Source organism: Rhopalosiphum maidis, chromosome 2 (assembly GCF_003676215.2).
Source record: "Rhopalosiphum maidis isolate BTI-1 chromosome 2, ASM367621v3, whole genome shotgun sequence".
Classification (NCBI taxonomy): Eukaryota; Metazoa; Arthropoda; class Insecta; order Hemiptera; family Aphididae; genus Rhopalosiphum; species Rhopalosiphum maidis.
The window spans coordinates 4,751,031-4,767,336 of record NC_040878.1 but is presented as its reverse complement, the minus strand read 5'-3'; the positions used below and the strand labels follow the sequence as shown (position 1 = coordinate 4,767,336).

The following is a 16,306-nucleotide window of genomic DNA, read 5'->3' as shown; positions in this document are numbered from 1 at the left end:
CTCAAGTATATCTATTAAAGTAAAAATGTTTAAATTATTTTGTGGGCAATGGGAAATAAAAATAAAAATAAGTATTTGTGGAAGAAAGCTATAATAAAAGTATAAAACGATACTTTTTATCTTATATATATATTATATTCTTTCCCATTTTTTTAATAAAAATAAATAAATAATTTTATACTTTTTTAGATTTGAATTGGGTGTTTAGTGTTAATTGTTTCTGATATTTTTTATAGCTTACATTGGATAGGTATGTATTAAAACATGAGTCTTACAGTTATAATTAATATTATCTATCCAATTTAAGTTTAAGATAGTTTTAAACTTTAATTAAAATAACTAATAAGAAACTAAGAATAAACTTTTAAGATATATATTTTATATAGGACGATTCATCAAGTAAGTTTACCTCCGCAGTTATTCAAAATCTGATTTTTGTACCACTTAATAAGTTATGTCCCATGAAATTTGTGACTACTTTGATTTATTTTTTTACTACGATAAATACAACTAACAATAAGCCTTGTAATAAATTTTAAAGATATTTTGGAAAGTAAAAATTTTTTATCGGCATTTCAAGAAAAAAAATTTAGAAAAGTTGAATATTTCAACTGTCTATAGATTAAAAAATTCAAAATATTTTGAAAATATAGTCGTAAATAGATAATGCTAATATAAACATTTGGTAAAATTTTCAAGTACTTATAATGATCAGTTTTTTAGTTACAGCAAAATAAAAAAATCGATTTAATCGAAAACTGGTTATGTGTAAAAATTCCCGTTTTTCCATTACATTTGTAGAGTTTTTCCTGACGATTTTGAAAACTAATTTTTTTTTTAAATTAAAATTTAACTATTTTTTACTTTTGACCCCCCAAAGTACAAACTAGATTTACTTTCCTTTTTAAAACTGAAGTCAAAAATCAAAGCACTATTTATTACTACTCCAAAACATAATGATAGACACAAAAATGAAAATAAAAAAAAACACAAATCGTTGTAAAATGAATACATTCACCACTCCATTCAGATTCTAAAAAAAAAAAATTATCCACTAAATTATTAACAGTAAAAAATAGGTTCTCGTCTCATTTGAAAACCAGAAGTTTTTATTTTTTTTTTTAAGAATTTGAAAAGTAAATTTAAATATTCCAATAATTATAATTTGAATGTATTATTAAATGGCAAAATTCTCGTGAATAGCCTTTGCGAACCAACCTATATAAATTATGATTTTAAAACATTAATTTGTTAAATTCCAATTTACATTTATACATAGGGCAATAGAAAAATATATTATACAACGTATTAGTATAATGAACACTGTATTTTGGTATCATATTTCAAAATTTCACCTAAATTTAATTAGTAAAAGCATGATTAATTTGCTTTAATTTTATTGTATTGAATTTTATTTAGAAAAGACAAAAATTGAAACTATAAAGTAAATAACACAGTAAGTATCGCTAGTATATTCAATATTGTAATTCAATTCGTTATAATATCATATCATCTGAAAACAACAGGTATATGTATGTACTATATGTCTATATAAGTAATATAGCAGGATATATATATCAATGTAAAATGAAACGGCGGATTGCGCCTCATTATTGCTTTATTGCATTTGGAAGTTTTCATTACACTGCTATACTAAGCAGCAATTTGTCAAGTAAACTTATTCGTACTTCAATATATATAAAATAATATATTTGGTATATGTACTTTTACCTAAACAATTATTATGTTATTCAACTTACCTAAACATATTATAATTATTACATAGCTATGAGTCTATGACACTATATAAATATACATAATATTTCCAACCATTGTACTGAAATAGGCCTCGCCTTTAAACGTGGGTCTGAGACCTAAGTAAATAGTTATTAAATTATTTGTACACGTTCGTTCTACAATTCAAGACAGAACACTTCAATTTGATGAACAATGTTAAAGAAATGGGTGTGGAAACACCATAAATGCGCATTGTAAACTACAGTTAGTATACACTAAGACTCGTAAGTACATATGTCTTTTTAATTTACGAATCATAGCTAAAAGTATGTAAATAAAATGTAAAAATTTGAAGACAGTTTTCAACAATAAATTATGTAAATATTATTATCACTTTAAGCTTAATATTCGATGCATCAAAATATTTTATTGATTAATAGTGCAATTTTAAAAGCACTTAGAAATAATTAATAAATATAACTGTACAATTAAATTATACCACTTGAACTAATTATTATAATCATATAACGACCGTAAGTTATTACAATAACATTGCAAATCATTAAAAACATTTAAATACATATAATTAATATTTATTATAATAAATATGTATCCACAATAAATATTTAGTAAATCTTGAGTAAATCGTCATTGGAATATTACAAATGTACAATCTACTATGTATCCCATACGGTCATACATAATACATATATTATATTATTTTATATAATATTATGTGTAAGCAAGTTGATATATTATGTATTTCTTTATAGGTTTTAGATGTATGAAATTAAACAATATAAATATCACATTCAAAATTCACTTTTGTATACACATTTAGTCTATGTAACATCAAATTGATTAACAATAGATATTAGTGTTAATTAAATTATAAACATTTACATTTTCAAATTAAGGTACCGAAACTAATTTATTACCCATTTGTAGACGAATTTATTTAAACAATTTTTATTTATTAATAATTAAATAATATTAGGTTTTAAGTTTTATTTTTCAATTTGTCTGTATGTATTTATTTATGTTACACAACAACCCAAAAATGTGTTCTACTTATGTAATATACTATATCAATGATACTATTATTATTGTTTTGACCTTGCAAATATACTAGATATTCTTACTCGTTCTATAAGTTTATCACGAATATTCAACGAAATTACAGTAGGTATATATAATATCATGTAATGTATAATACACGTAACTATTAATTTTACTGGAGAATTGAAATAATAAGATGTGTCAGATTAAAAGTTTAATGTTTATATTTATAAGAACCCTCAGAATCAAAAATCAAAATTGATGACCGCATGCATGCGGCAACAATAACGATCGTGCTCGGGACATTCACCTTTCACTTTTCATTATCAAAATCGTGGTAGAAATAACTGCAATTTCAACATTAACATTCCCTTCACTGCGGGAAAAAACAAAACTATATGCCGTAATTTAACAGCATTGTCACGTGTGAAAGTCAAAAAAAGTGTTATTTCAAAATATTTTTCACCACGATTTGTATATCAAATTATCAATAAAAAATATTATTTATGTTTATCTATGTTATAAATTATAGATAATAAAAATATATTAATTTCATCTATATTTATATCTAATTTATAACTTGTAAATTTATCATAACGTATAATATCATCTACCAATAATGAGGCGTAACAAAAATATTATAAATTCTAGTATTATAGGTGTCTAATACATTTTTAACAATGATAATATTATGGTACTTACAACTTACATTATTTCTAAATAATAAATTCCTTTAAATATTTCTTAATAAGTATTTTCCAGCAGTTAAATATACTAAATGTATAATTCCTAGAAAAGATCATTTCCATATTTTTAATTTCTCTGTGCAGTATAGTTAAAAGTTTAAATATTAAATAAATAAGAATAAACATGAAATATTTTAACTGGTTGCTTAATAAAAGTTAATATTATAACATACTATTTATATACTATAAAAATAAAAATAAAAATTAACAAATTTGTTTTCAGTTTTTCACCAAACATCAAAAATTGAAACATTATTTAATTATTTAAGAAAAATATTGATGATAATATCATGATACAATAATATTTAAAAACTAAATGTAACCATATTATGTATTTATTATATTATAAAAATCTATTGTCAACATTTAACACTTCTTTATTAGTTATAATCTAATTATTATTTTAGTATTTTACCATTTAATAGTTACGTGAAATCACTAAAAACTTTCATTTTTTAAACGGTAACGTATATTTTCGATTCCATAGTTAAAATTAAAAATAAATATACCTATTTGTTAAAATAAAATATAAAAATAATGATACATAAATAATAAATATTGGATATAAGTTCTCAATATTTAATGAATGAATACCATTCATTAATTACATATCATACATTTAAAGGTTATTAAAAAATTAAATATAGTAAAAACGAATTGTGTACTGATAGATTCTTTAAACATTAAACATAACTTAGTTATTTTTTAATTAGTTAAAAAATAAATTTATAAACTGAATATATAATTTGATTCTATAATTTTAACTTTTATTATTGTAAATAAATATTTTATTATAACATGTTTTGCAAGTTTTAATTATTTAAATTAATTTAATATCGTGTGTACTTGCGTTTATCACACGAATAAAAATGATGACTTTTTGGCTTAGATAAATTGTCTATAAACCTAGCGTTGGTTGTTCAAAATCCAACAAAAGACAATCGTGGATATTATATTTCTAAGTTATTTTATTTTTTTTACTTATTTTACAATTTAAAAATCTCCCTAATATTTTTAATACTCCTATTTTTTTTTTTTTTTTTTTGATTATTACCTCCTAGAAGGAAATTGTATGTATATTCCACTAATTGATTTAATGCGTATTACCACATTTATTATATCTGTAATAAATCGAGTATAATACAGGAATCAATATATAAAATATATATGTGTGTGTGTGTTTAATGTTTATTTTAATTATTGAAACTACAAAAAGTCGATTTTCTCGTTTAAATTAAATCAACCAGCATTATTTCACTGATCAAGTTTTCAAGTTATACTATTTAAATTCGATATTTCATCTTCGTGCATGTTTTTGAACAATTTGTTAAATATTTTTTGTAATGTTAACTTTTCAAATAAGTATTAACTTATTATTGTTTTTATATTATTTTTATTAATAGGTATCAAAAAGAAAGAAAAAAGAAAATTTAATACATTTAAATATATAACTATATAATTTTTAGGTTTTATAGTTATATATATAAATCAATTAAAGTTATATTCTTTAGTTTAATATTAAATGTTAATTTAATTTTATAATTACTAAAATAATTATACTAATTACTTTAGTTTTATTTTTTTTGTATTTTGTACACAATAAGTATAATAAATACATAGGTGTAACTACGGCTTTAAAATATTATAGATATTATAAAATCTTTCTGTTGTAGATGTTAACAATAATTTAGTCTTAAATTGGGTCATTAAGACTATATATACTTCTTCGGTAAAATACGATCATTATGAATTTACATTCTTCTTCATGTTTTATGTGCTTACATAATAAATCAGTTATCCACACATGATTAATTATCATGATAAGTGATAACACTGATAACCATAAAAACAAATATTAATTTAACGCTGATTTTCATTCATATTCTTATTATACCTTGATAAATCAAAACCTAAATTACATAGTTCATAGTTACTATTTAATACTTATGAACTAATTTTATAAATATTAATTTCTGTTTTAATTGAATTTGCATTGGAAAATAATAAAAATTGCATAATATGGTATATCTGTAGATACTCGGTATTATATAATTAATAAATATTTATATACACGTGCCTCCATAAAATTTTAAATTATCATTTAAAAACATCAAATATAAGATGTTTTAGAATATGCAATCAATGTGGTGTAAAATAAGAGTAGCTAACACTAGGTATATAGCTATGAAGGACAAAAAAAAATAAGAATATTTATTCTTAAATAAACATTAAACATGTTAAAATACTGTTGAATACTTTTTCAAAATAAATTTCAAGATTGTAAAAAGCTTTAAGTTATTTTGCTTACCTGAAAAAATATTATGTTGACGTTTGAATTAAAAAAAAATTGATTTAAAAAATATATGATAGTATAAAATGTATGACACTAAAATTCACAATTAAATTTAAATTTGGGGTATTATGATAATACATAAAATAATATAGTAACTATATTACTATAAAATATTATATTGAATTTAGTTCAAGGTTCTCCTTGAAAATAACATAATCATTTCCTACTATTAAAATATAATGTTTTAACATTAACGTTTCTCCAGAAAATTTAAGAGTTTCCACACCCCATTCCTCATATAACTTTATGCTGTTTTGTTATTTAAATTATCAAATTTACAACTTACAATCAACAGTTATAAATAATTATTTATTTATATATTTAAAAAAAAAAATTGTTTAGATTTAAAAAAAGTCTTTACTTATTAATTTTCATTAGACATTTTTATATAAAAATAGAAAATTAAATTAAATAAAAATTTTGAGTTTATTATAAGCAAATATATATATATAATATACGTAATATATCATTATTATTATATAATACACAGTATATTATTATATAACTTACAAATTACATATAATATAACGATATAATATTATATATCTAAAAATTAATATAGATAATTGTCGAAAATTACTAATTGATAATACATTGTAAAATATTGAATCTTTTATGAAAAAATTATCATTTTTAAGGAAAAATTGTTTTTCAAATTTACATCATATTTAAAATATATTTTTTGTATTGATATGTATAATATTAATATAAGTAGTATGCTAATTTTGTTTCTGAATTTCCGGTTAAATATTACGATGTATAGAATAAACATATTTTACCCTGAAAAAATTAATATATTATAGGAACTAATAACTATCACAAAACTTGTCTAACTGGGTCTTTACGGTTGGCCCCGCGAAGGTTACTGATACCCGGATACCCGGAACGAAACGGTAACACCAAACCTTCACGATGATACAAGATGCTAACTTTGTAAACCGTAATTTAATATTTTTATATTTGTTCTTCATGTGTACTACACATGCCACATGGTAAAAACAGAAACACATTTTATCTAGGCACTTTATATTTTATCAAATATCACGAAAGAAACTTTTTAGTCATTAGAGATCATAATATATAATTATATAGTAGTTATAATATATTAATATGCAATAAGTACCTGGCACGTACATAATATTAAGCTTATAATTTTATAAGACATAATATACACTATATTTTTAATACATTTATATTTTAATATAAATTATTATATATCGAATATATGAGAAATATATGTCTTATTACAAACACTATAATATAATATTACGAGTATATAATACCATAGAAAATAAGAAAATAGTACTTATAAAATAATACGAAGAAAAATAAAACATTAAAAACTATTTTTTAAATAAATTATTGTTTTTGATATTCTTAAATAATTATCTTTGTTATAATATTTAAAGTTTAGGCCATTTCTTTATTATTATATTATTCATCTAATTTCGTAGTGTAACAAATTTATTTATATAGCTATCAATTATTATATACGAAGTACTTTTATAAGTTATATAATAAATAAATTCTCAGAATATTTTATGAAATATATATATATTTAGAATAACAATTATAAAAAAAATAATATTAATATTTTAAAATACAACTATATATTAATTTTAAGGTTGAGAAAGCATAAAAATTGAATATTTATAATGACGTTTATATTAAAAATTCTTATTTTCTTAAAGAAAATTCCAAAAAAAAAAAAAAATAATAATAAAAATTATTATGATTTATTTTATATCAAGAATATTTAATGTATAAATGAATACGTTATACATATTACATATTATAAATAAATTATTTCAACACTTATTAGTTTAACAATTTATAGATTCTAAGTGAATATTGAAAAACTGCAATTTAAAGTGATTAATAATGATTCCAATCCTATCATTTTATTTTTAAGATATATCGACACCGCATCACATAATTTTAAAATTATATTATAATAAAAAGAAAAATTACTCATCAACAACAAAGGTCTTAACTAATAATTATAAGTTATAATTTATAAAGTTGAAATAATTTTGCTTAATCATGCAATTTAAAAAAAATGTTTTAGTAACTATAAATTTAATAACAAATGGTCCTAATTGTATTTTGCTTATCGTTAACAAGTTAGGTAACATCAATAACGCAACACTGCAGCCTTGTATTGTAGGGGATAATATCATCAAAACTTATCTCTTATTTTCACGTAAAATAAACATATCATATCGCATTATTTTATTATACTTGAAAACGTTAAAACTACATAGGACACGCAATTACACCTAATATATTCACAAAAAAATATAACAATATTATTTAAATAGGTACACCTTACATCTATTCATAGCTTTCTTTTTAATTTATTGAAATAAGATCGTTGCAACACATCTGCTCATTTAAAAATTTAAATATTCATCAATAAAAATATGAAATATTATATAATGATTTAAATATCTTATAATTATAAGATCTATAATATAGACTAAAGAGGACACGAATACATTGTAATCATTATTCATTGCATGTTGTTAGATTTAATAATATTTAAGTGAGATTTTTTATTACCAAACTTCGAGATAATAAAATGTGTTTAAACATTGTTTTTTATTTAAAATTTTACGCGAGTCATAATCATTTCAAATTACAATATTTTATAAAAGTGCTCTTAAGTAACTTAGAAATTAAAATATCCTAAAAACCTATATAAAAACAAATATAATGTTCTTACTTTTAAGTTTTATAATAGGTAAACTCTAGTATTAAAACTAACAACACAACATATGTTCTACTTAACCTAAATTTTCTAAGTTGTATATTTTTGATGGAAGTGAGCTTAATACATGCGTTACTATTGTTGTTCAGTTAAAGTATAAACAAACAATTATTTAGAATTAAAGTCATTTATTTTATTGATGTAACATTATAAAATAAAAAATTAATTTTGTGTAATTTTAAGTAGCCACTAATCATATTGAATCATATCGTCATTAATTGTATTTAAGTAATTAGGTCATAGATTATATATATTTCAGTTGAAATAATATGAACGAGTATATTTTTAAATAAAATAGAAATTAACAAATAAAAGCGATTTTATTACTGTGAATCATACAACATCAAAATAAATATTCACTAAATGTTTAATTTGCTATATACCTATATACATTTCCTAAACTTATATGTATATACATTTTTGAGAATTCTAAATGTTTTGTTTTGTTAAAAATATAGTCCATAAAAATAAAAATATTAAATAGCTTAATAATTTATTATAGGTAGTAAATATATATATTAATTTAAAAATACATTCTTAACTTTACTCAAAATATTTAATTGTTACAATCTACGCATTGCAATAATATATATATATTTATAAATAAATAATTAAAAATAGAATTGAGTAAGACACTTTATGAAGAAAAAAAGATATTTCTCACGGAATAAGTAATCCTCCCAATTAAAGAACATTAAACCACTTAAAATCAAAAACAAAATTCATCATTTTGCTAATAATGAAATCAAATATTATCGAAATAAAAGGCATGAAAACGATACACGAATCAATCCATTATACTAATCTTCTATGTTATTTATTAAAGATATATATTCTAAAAAAATGTAAATTATTAAGTTAAAGTAAGTATATATTTTAAGATCAATTGAAAATTTGAGGAATTAATTCGTATACATTTCATACAAATGATAAATATTTGAAACTTGATAATTGATTTATCTTAAGTTTGTAAGTATGCATTATTATTTTAATTTTGAGAAATAAAATAGTATAATTCATGATACCTAATAAATAAAAAGTACTTTAAACAAGGTACTTAGATGTACGTAGGTATTAAATATCATAAATTATACCTAATTTATTAAATATATTTTATAGGTTTTAGTTTAATCAGTTTAGAGTCATCAAACAGTAAAATACCACTACACCGAAGACGCGTCAAATTGTGTTTATAACAGACGAGACGTGGGAAAAATGTTTAACATTAAATCTAACTGTACTTTTTAAGAACTATGAAGGTATATCAAAATATATTATACGCGTATACAAACCGCGTTCTAAGGTGTTTTCAATTTTACACATTATATAATTATTATACCAACTATTATAATTATGTACAGCATGCAATGCATGTACATTGTACAGTGTACACGTGACACGCAGACATAGCAAAGCCAATAAATTGCGTTGAAATGGACAACTGCAAGCCTGTAACAGTGCAGAGGAACCCAAAGTTTACAATCGGAAAATGCCGTATACGTAAAGGTATAATATAATATTATGTAAGTACAGATGAAAAAAGGCATATTATATCTATCCTACCGAAATAAACTTTTAACTTGTAAGAAACTTAACACGCCGGCTAGTGACTACAGACTCCGTTGAAACTTGTTATATGTCGATTCGTTGGCTCGTATATTATTATACGCTCTCACTATAAATTGATAATGAGAGGCAAAAAAATCTATGATTATATACGTGATAATTACATTGATGAAACATATAAGTTTGATTCGAAAATATTAGCATCGTCTTCAATATTATCGAACGAACAATAACAAAAGTAATAAGTAAAACGTTTCATTCAAAACTTAATTAAAAAAATCAAAATTCACTATAACCCATCCTATTATATTTTTGTTCATGTGACAACAATTTAAAAAAAAAATAACTAACTCAAATGTAATAATAAGAGGACTCATCATATTTAAAATTAGCAAAACTAAAATTATGAAATTAAGAATATATATAATAATTTTTGACAATTATTAAAAAAAAAAATGGATCACTAATATTAAACTGGTATTAAGTCTCTATATATTAAAAAACGACAATAAAATAATAACCCCCGACAGTATTAATTATTGTACGTTGTTATATAATTATTTAATATTTCATTGTTTTTTTCTATCATTTTTATGTACACGGGATTGATAATCATCGGAACCAACATAAACAAATGTCCGGCGAAATTGATAAAACGCTAGGAAAAGAACAGTCAATTTCGCAATTACTCATTAACTTAGATTAGTACCCAGTAGCTCAAGTAGGTATTTCAAAAGTTTATTTTCTAACATGAACCTTAATAGAGAAATAAGGTATACATATACGCACAATTTATACCATATATATATATGATATTTTATGATATATTAATCATTTTTTTTAAGCAATACGTTGTAAGATAAAAAAATTTCTGAACTTTTTTTTTGTATTCTTAGTTTTCCGTTATTTAACACGTCATATAAATTGTAAATAAATCTTAAAAAATATCAAAAAATTTAAAAAAACTAATTTCAAAGTTTCCATTTGAAGTATAATTTAAAATCTTTAGTTAATTATATTTTTTCTATAAAAATGAGTGGTAGACGAACACAGCTGAATAAATATAATTTTGTAGATTTACACGTACAATATTATTGTTATTGTTTGGACAATTTGTACGCGTGGGGGACTGGGAAGTTATTGGTTAGAGTCCAATGCGCGACAAGTTACAACAATAATAATAATTATGTTTAATATTAAAACCAACGACCGTGTTCACTTATAGTCATTTATACATATTTAATGTTTGTTATTACAGCTAATAATCCATAGACATGTTTTCATGTTTTTAAGGTCTGATAAACTATGAATTTAAATTAATTCAAAACCAAATTTCAATATTTTTTTGAGGTGGCTGGGGAGAGGGTGATTTCATAAAATGGTCCCTGAAAATCTACTCTTAGTCAGATCTAAAATATTAGTTCCAGATATTCCTCGTAATTAGATACATTTTTATATGTTTCATAAATCTTGATTAAATTGAGTGCCCACTGTCCAATGTATTATATATAGTATATACGCTATAACAGTGATGTAACTAGGATTTTAAAATGAGGGAAGTAAATCCAAAATACTAAAAAAGCATGGTCAAAATTAACAATAACAGTTAATTTTTATATTAAGTTGATACAGACGATTGGGGGGTCCATGGCCCCTATGGCTACACCACTGCGCTATATATATCATACATCAATCCCTATTTTTGTGCAAGTATTTTATAAAAATGCTTAGTATATGTGTAGCTATATGATATAAATTCGTTCAAATTCCACAAAAAGTAGATATTTAAAAACTTCATTTCCATAGGGCCATTACAAACATATAATTTTGACTTAAGATACAACATATGCTTGCATTTTATATTAAAAATTAAGTTTAAAAAAAAACACTCACCTGTTAATCCTGCCGTATACCGTGTACGCGATGACGGCGACAACGGCGATCGCTACACCGGCGCTGGACGCGAACATGCATACGGACACCATGGCGTATTCGATCGCGGCGGTGATCAACATGACGGCGGAGGCGGTGACGATGATCGTTCGTAGGATTATAGTAATTATTATATTTACGTCGCACGGTCGTAAAGCCGTTGTTTTGAAGTACCTATAAAGAAGTAGATTGATACAATGGCCGGTATAGTATGATATAAGAGGTAGAACGATAAGTCGCGAACGGCGGTGGCGGCGGCGACACTCAAGATAACCGACAATTTTGATGATAAATAATATCAACCTAGGTATACATATATAGTAATGTGCATACTGACAAGTATAGGTTGCTGTCACTAACACGATATTATCGAAATTTTAATTGTTATTTTTATTCTTTAACGGCACATACGAAATCCGATCACAATTTATGTAGGTATAGGCTTTATTAATAATATGTTTCATATATGACGCATGAACTGTAATTGTGCATAGAATTACAAATATTCGATCGAAAATCCGAACACGATTTACGCGAACTGTACTGTATTTTAGATTATTCTTACATTTTGTTTTGAATAATTTATTATTTATTATTATTATTTTTTTAGAAGCGCTCGCCACTTGTTTTCATTTACAACTGACAGTATAAGTATACATAATACCTGCAGTTGCCCTTTTTGCCCCCTACTGGCCATCATCATTATTTATGTGTATATAATAATATATACACATGCATTATGATTATGAATATACGCGCGCGCTAGCGATTGTAAAATAAACGTGTTTGGGATACCTTGAAAACAATAAAAAAAAATTGACATTAATTGCTAATTAGCGCCACCACCACAGCCACTACGATGATTCACGTATACGTATGCACACCTAAACTGATCGATACTGTTTCTGCATTTGTATCTGTCTGTATTGATTTTTCGACGATTAAAGTCAATAAAAAAAAAATTTTATATTTAAACAACGCAATACCTTCGTTTATTACACGAAGAAAAAATTAAGAGCAACTACTCTGCAAAATTATTTCCGCTGCAACTACATAAAGCAGTACGCCAGTACACTTACCGATCTACATATACGTAAATACATTATAATAATATATAAGCATAATATTTCTGAACTCTTTTTGAACGTTCCACAATTTATCATAACAATAAGTATTTTTCTGTTTTTCAGTTCACCATGAGATAATTAAAGTTCACGCGTAGGTATCTGAAATATTCTAAATCATAATATATTATATACATGTATAGACTATGTATTACTGTATTATACAGTAATATACTGTATGCTAGGTAATATATTATTAGACAATATGCATTTTTCCCACGTACTTATTATTTGAATAAAAGTATATAACGCTTATAATTACTCTATTATAATCCATATTAATAACTAAATCAAGTTTGAATGTAAGGCAGTAAAAAAAATTTGTATTATTGCAAATTTTGATTAAAAATAATCCAAAACTAACCGAACTTTTGTTTTTTGCATTATTCACGACATTTTATGCCGTCCATCAAAATGATTTAATTTCCGTAATTTTAAATCACGTATATTATACCTATCTATTTATACCTAAAGGTAGTAAAAAGATAATATGATTAAAAACAGAATTCACTCTCCAGTATAATTTCATAACAATGACAATTTATTAAACACGTACCTATAAAGCATAAATATTAAAATGTGTGTATAATACAGGTATTACGCGCGTATACAATTTTAAACCAGTCTTATATTACATGCTCAAATATATATTATTTCGTAAGTCGTAGGTACCTACCAATATAATATTATACCTATGTGGCGTGGTCTGCTCGTTGTCATTGTTTTTATACTCGTTTTAAAATCAAGTTGAAATTAAACTCGTTATGTTGTATTCGTTTAAAATATAATATTATATATATTTTTATTATGCACTATAAAATAAATAAGGAAGGTATCTTCAACAATACAAAAATTAATTAAGCCGAAAGAAACTAGTTTAGCACAAAAATTTCCATTTTTATTATATCTTTTTGTTTGTTTTTTACAATTACAAAAAAATATACTAAGAATTTTTAATCTAGATCTATTAAAAGAAAATCTAGATCCAAAATCACCCACAAAGTTAAAAATTGATGCATTTTATCAACTACTTATCATGAATATGACATACATACAAAAAACCCATGATTGTAAAATCAATAAATTCATTACTTCGCTCAGAATTTAAAATAAAATTCGTTACGTTAAAATAACGAAAATTGAAAAATTAAAAAATAGTATACGCTAAAAAAACTTTTTATAAGTTGCAAATCTATCAACTATATTTATTTATATATATATTATAAGTTATAACAATACTATAATCTATCCTATAATAGTGCTCGATAATAGTCGTTTTCTTAATTGTTTGAAAAATGTAAAAATAAGAATTTTTATAAGACTAATAGTTATTCGTGCCTAGTGCTGATAGGGCAGTGGTAAACTCTCCCAATGGTAAACTTTTCCGGGTCAACATTTTCAAACTGTAATATACATTATAATTCAAAGCTGCAATAAATTAAACAAAACAAGTAAAGACTGTAATACAAAAAATAATGAAAAACCTATATCTCAAAAAATATTAGATTATAAAGACTAATAGATAACCATAAGTATTTAAAATTTGTGTGTTTCTATTATCAAAAAATAAATAAATTTAAACATTTTTATTTTATTATATATTTTGTATATTAGATTTATTTTATGAATTTTTATTTCTTATTGTATTTTGACTATAATATTATAGCTCATAGCAGATAAAAGCATTTATTTATATTATTATAAACTTAAATTTATAAACAAGTATTACTGGAGTAGACCCGGGAAAGTTTACAACCGTGGAAGTTTACCATCGGGAGAGTTGGCAATCGCCCAATATCGTTTTCCGCCGTTTTAACCATTGCAGGTATAATTGATATGACACGGACGATTTAGAATCGTGCTACCTGGTGTATATACAATAAACCTATGTACGTTTCCCCATGCACGCGCTTAAGAAAACGGTTTTGGTCATGTTTAGGGGGGTGTAAAAAATGTTGTTTTACCTGTACAAAATTGTACAAAAAAAACTCAAAAATGTACATAATACTGCCAAAGACCGAAGTTTGATATTAAAATTCGAAAGTGGCAGTAAACGGACCTAATTTTATTGTCTGTACATTTTAATAATTGTATAATCTATTGCGTAAACAGCACCCAGGTGTAAGTTTAATCATATCATCTTTTAAATTACCCATTAGTTTTACTAAACATATATGTATAACGTAAGAGGAAATGACACTGACAGATTATAATACATTGTAAAGCAATACATAATATCCATCAAATCTTACATAATATAATATTAACCACATACTATTATTACTATAGGTATATGACTTTCATATATAGTTTGTATATTAGACTATTAACATTAAATATAGTATATTTTTAATCTTATTTATTATTGTATGGCAATGGGTAGACCAATCACTCTCCCGTATTAGAAACACTATAATATATACTATACAGGTAACACTTTAGGTCCATATTATATTCACAAATGTTAACTATACCTCTTTTTCTTACAATGTTGACTATAGGCGCAATTCAGTTTTTGACTTGTAGGGGCCTTACATATTTAAATGAAAAAGACTAGTAGGATGCTCTTCTCCTACACCCCCTGTTCAAATACCTATAAAATATTATATTCATGAGTAATATTATATAACACAATATTTTTTTCTGGCCTATTCACATACATTTAATACAAATAATATATAATAATAATACGTTTAATACTAAAATTAAAAATATTTTAATAAAACAAGTAACTAGGTCTCAGGACTTAATGACCTAAAAATCTTTAAAAATGCACACAAAAAAATGTTAAAATGACTAATAAACATTAAAAAATGACTTAAGAAATTACCACAAAAATTCCAAAAATGCCTTTATCATGACTTAAAATTTTTTTAAATTTACGTTTTACAAAATTTACGTTTTATACAATTAATTTATCATAAATCATCGTAAATATAATTAATTAAATTTTAACACATGTGTGTATCGGGCCAAAAATATAGTATCTACCTACATTTTATTAAATAAATAATCGTAG

At 23.4% G+C, this 16,306-nt stretch overlaps 1 protein-coding gene across 1 annotated transcript in view; it reads right to left on the bottom strand.

Annotated features, from left to right (window-relative positions):
* Positions 1-12,780, bottom strand: part of LOC113550899 — a 50,802-nt gene extending 38,022 nt beyond the window's left edge. Inside the window, exon 1 of the mRNA XM_026952851.1 lies at positions 12,125-12,780. Coding sequence (XP_026808652.1) covers positions 12,125-12,246 — 122 coding nt within the window. The 5' untranslated portion in view covers positions 12,247-12,780. The remainder of the gene's footprint in view (positions 1-12,124) is intronic.
* Positions 12,781-16,306: the final 3,526 nt, after the last annotated feature.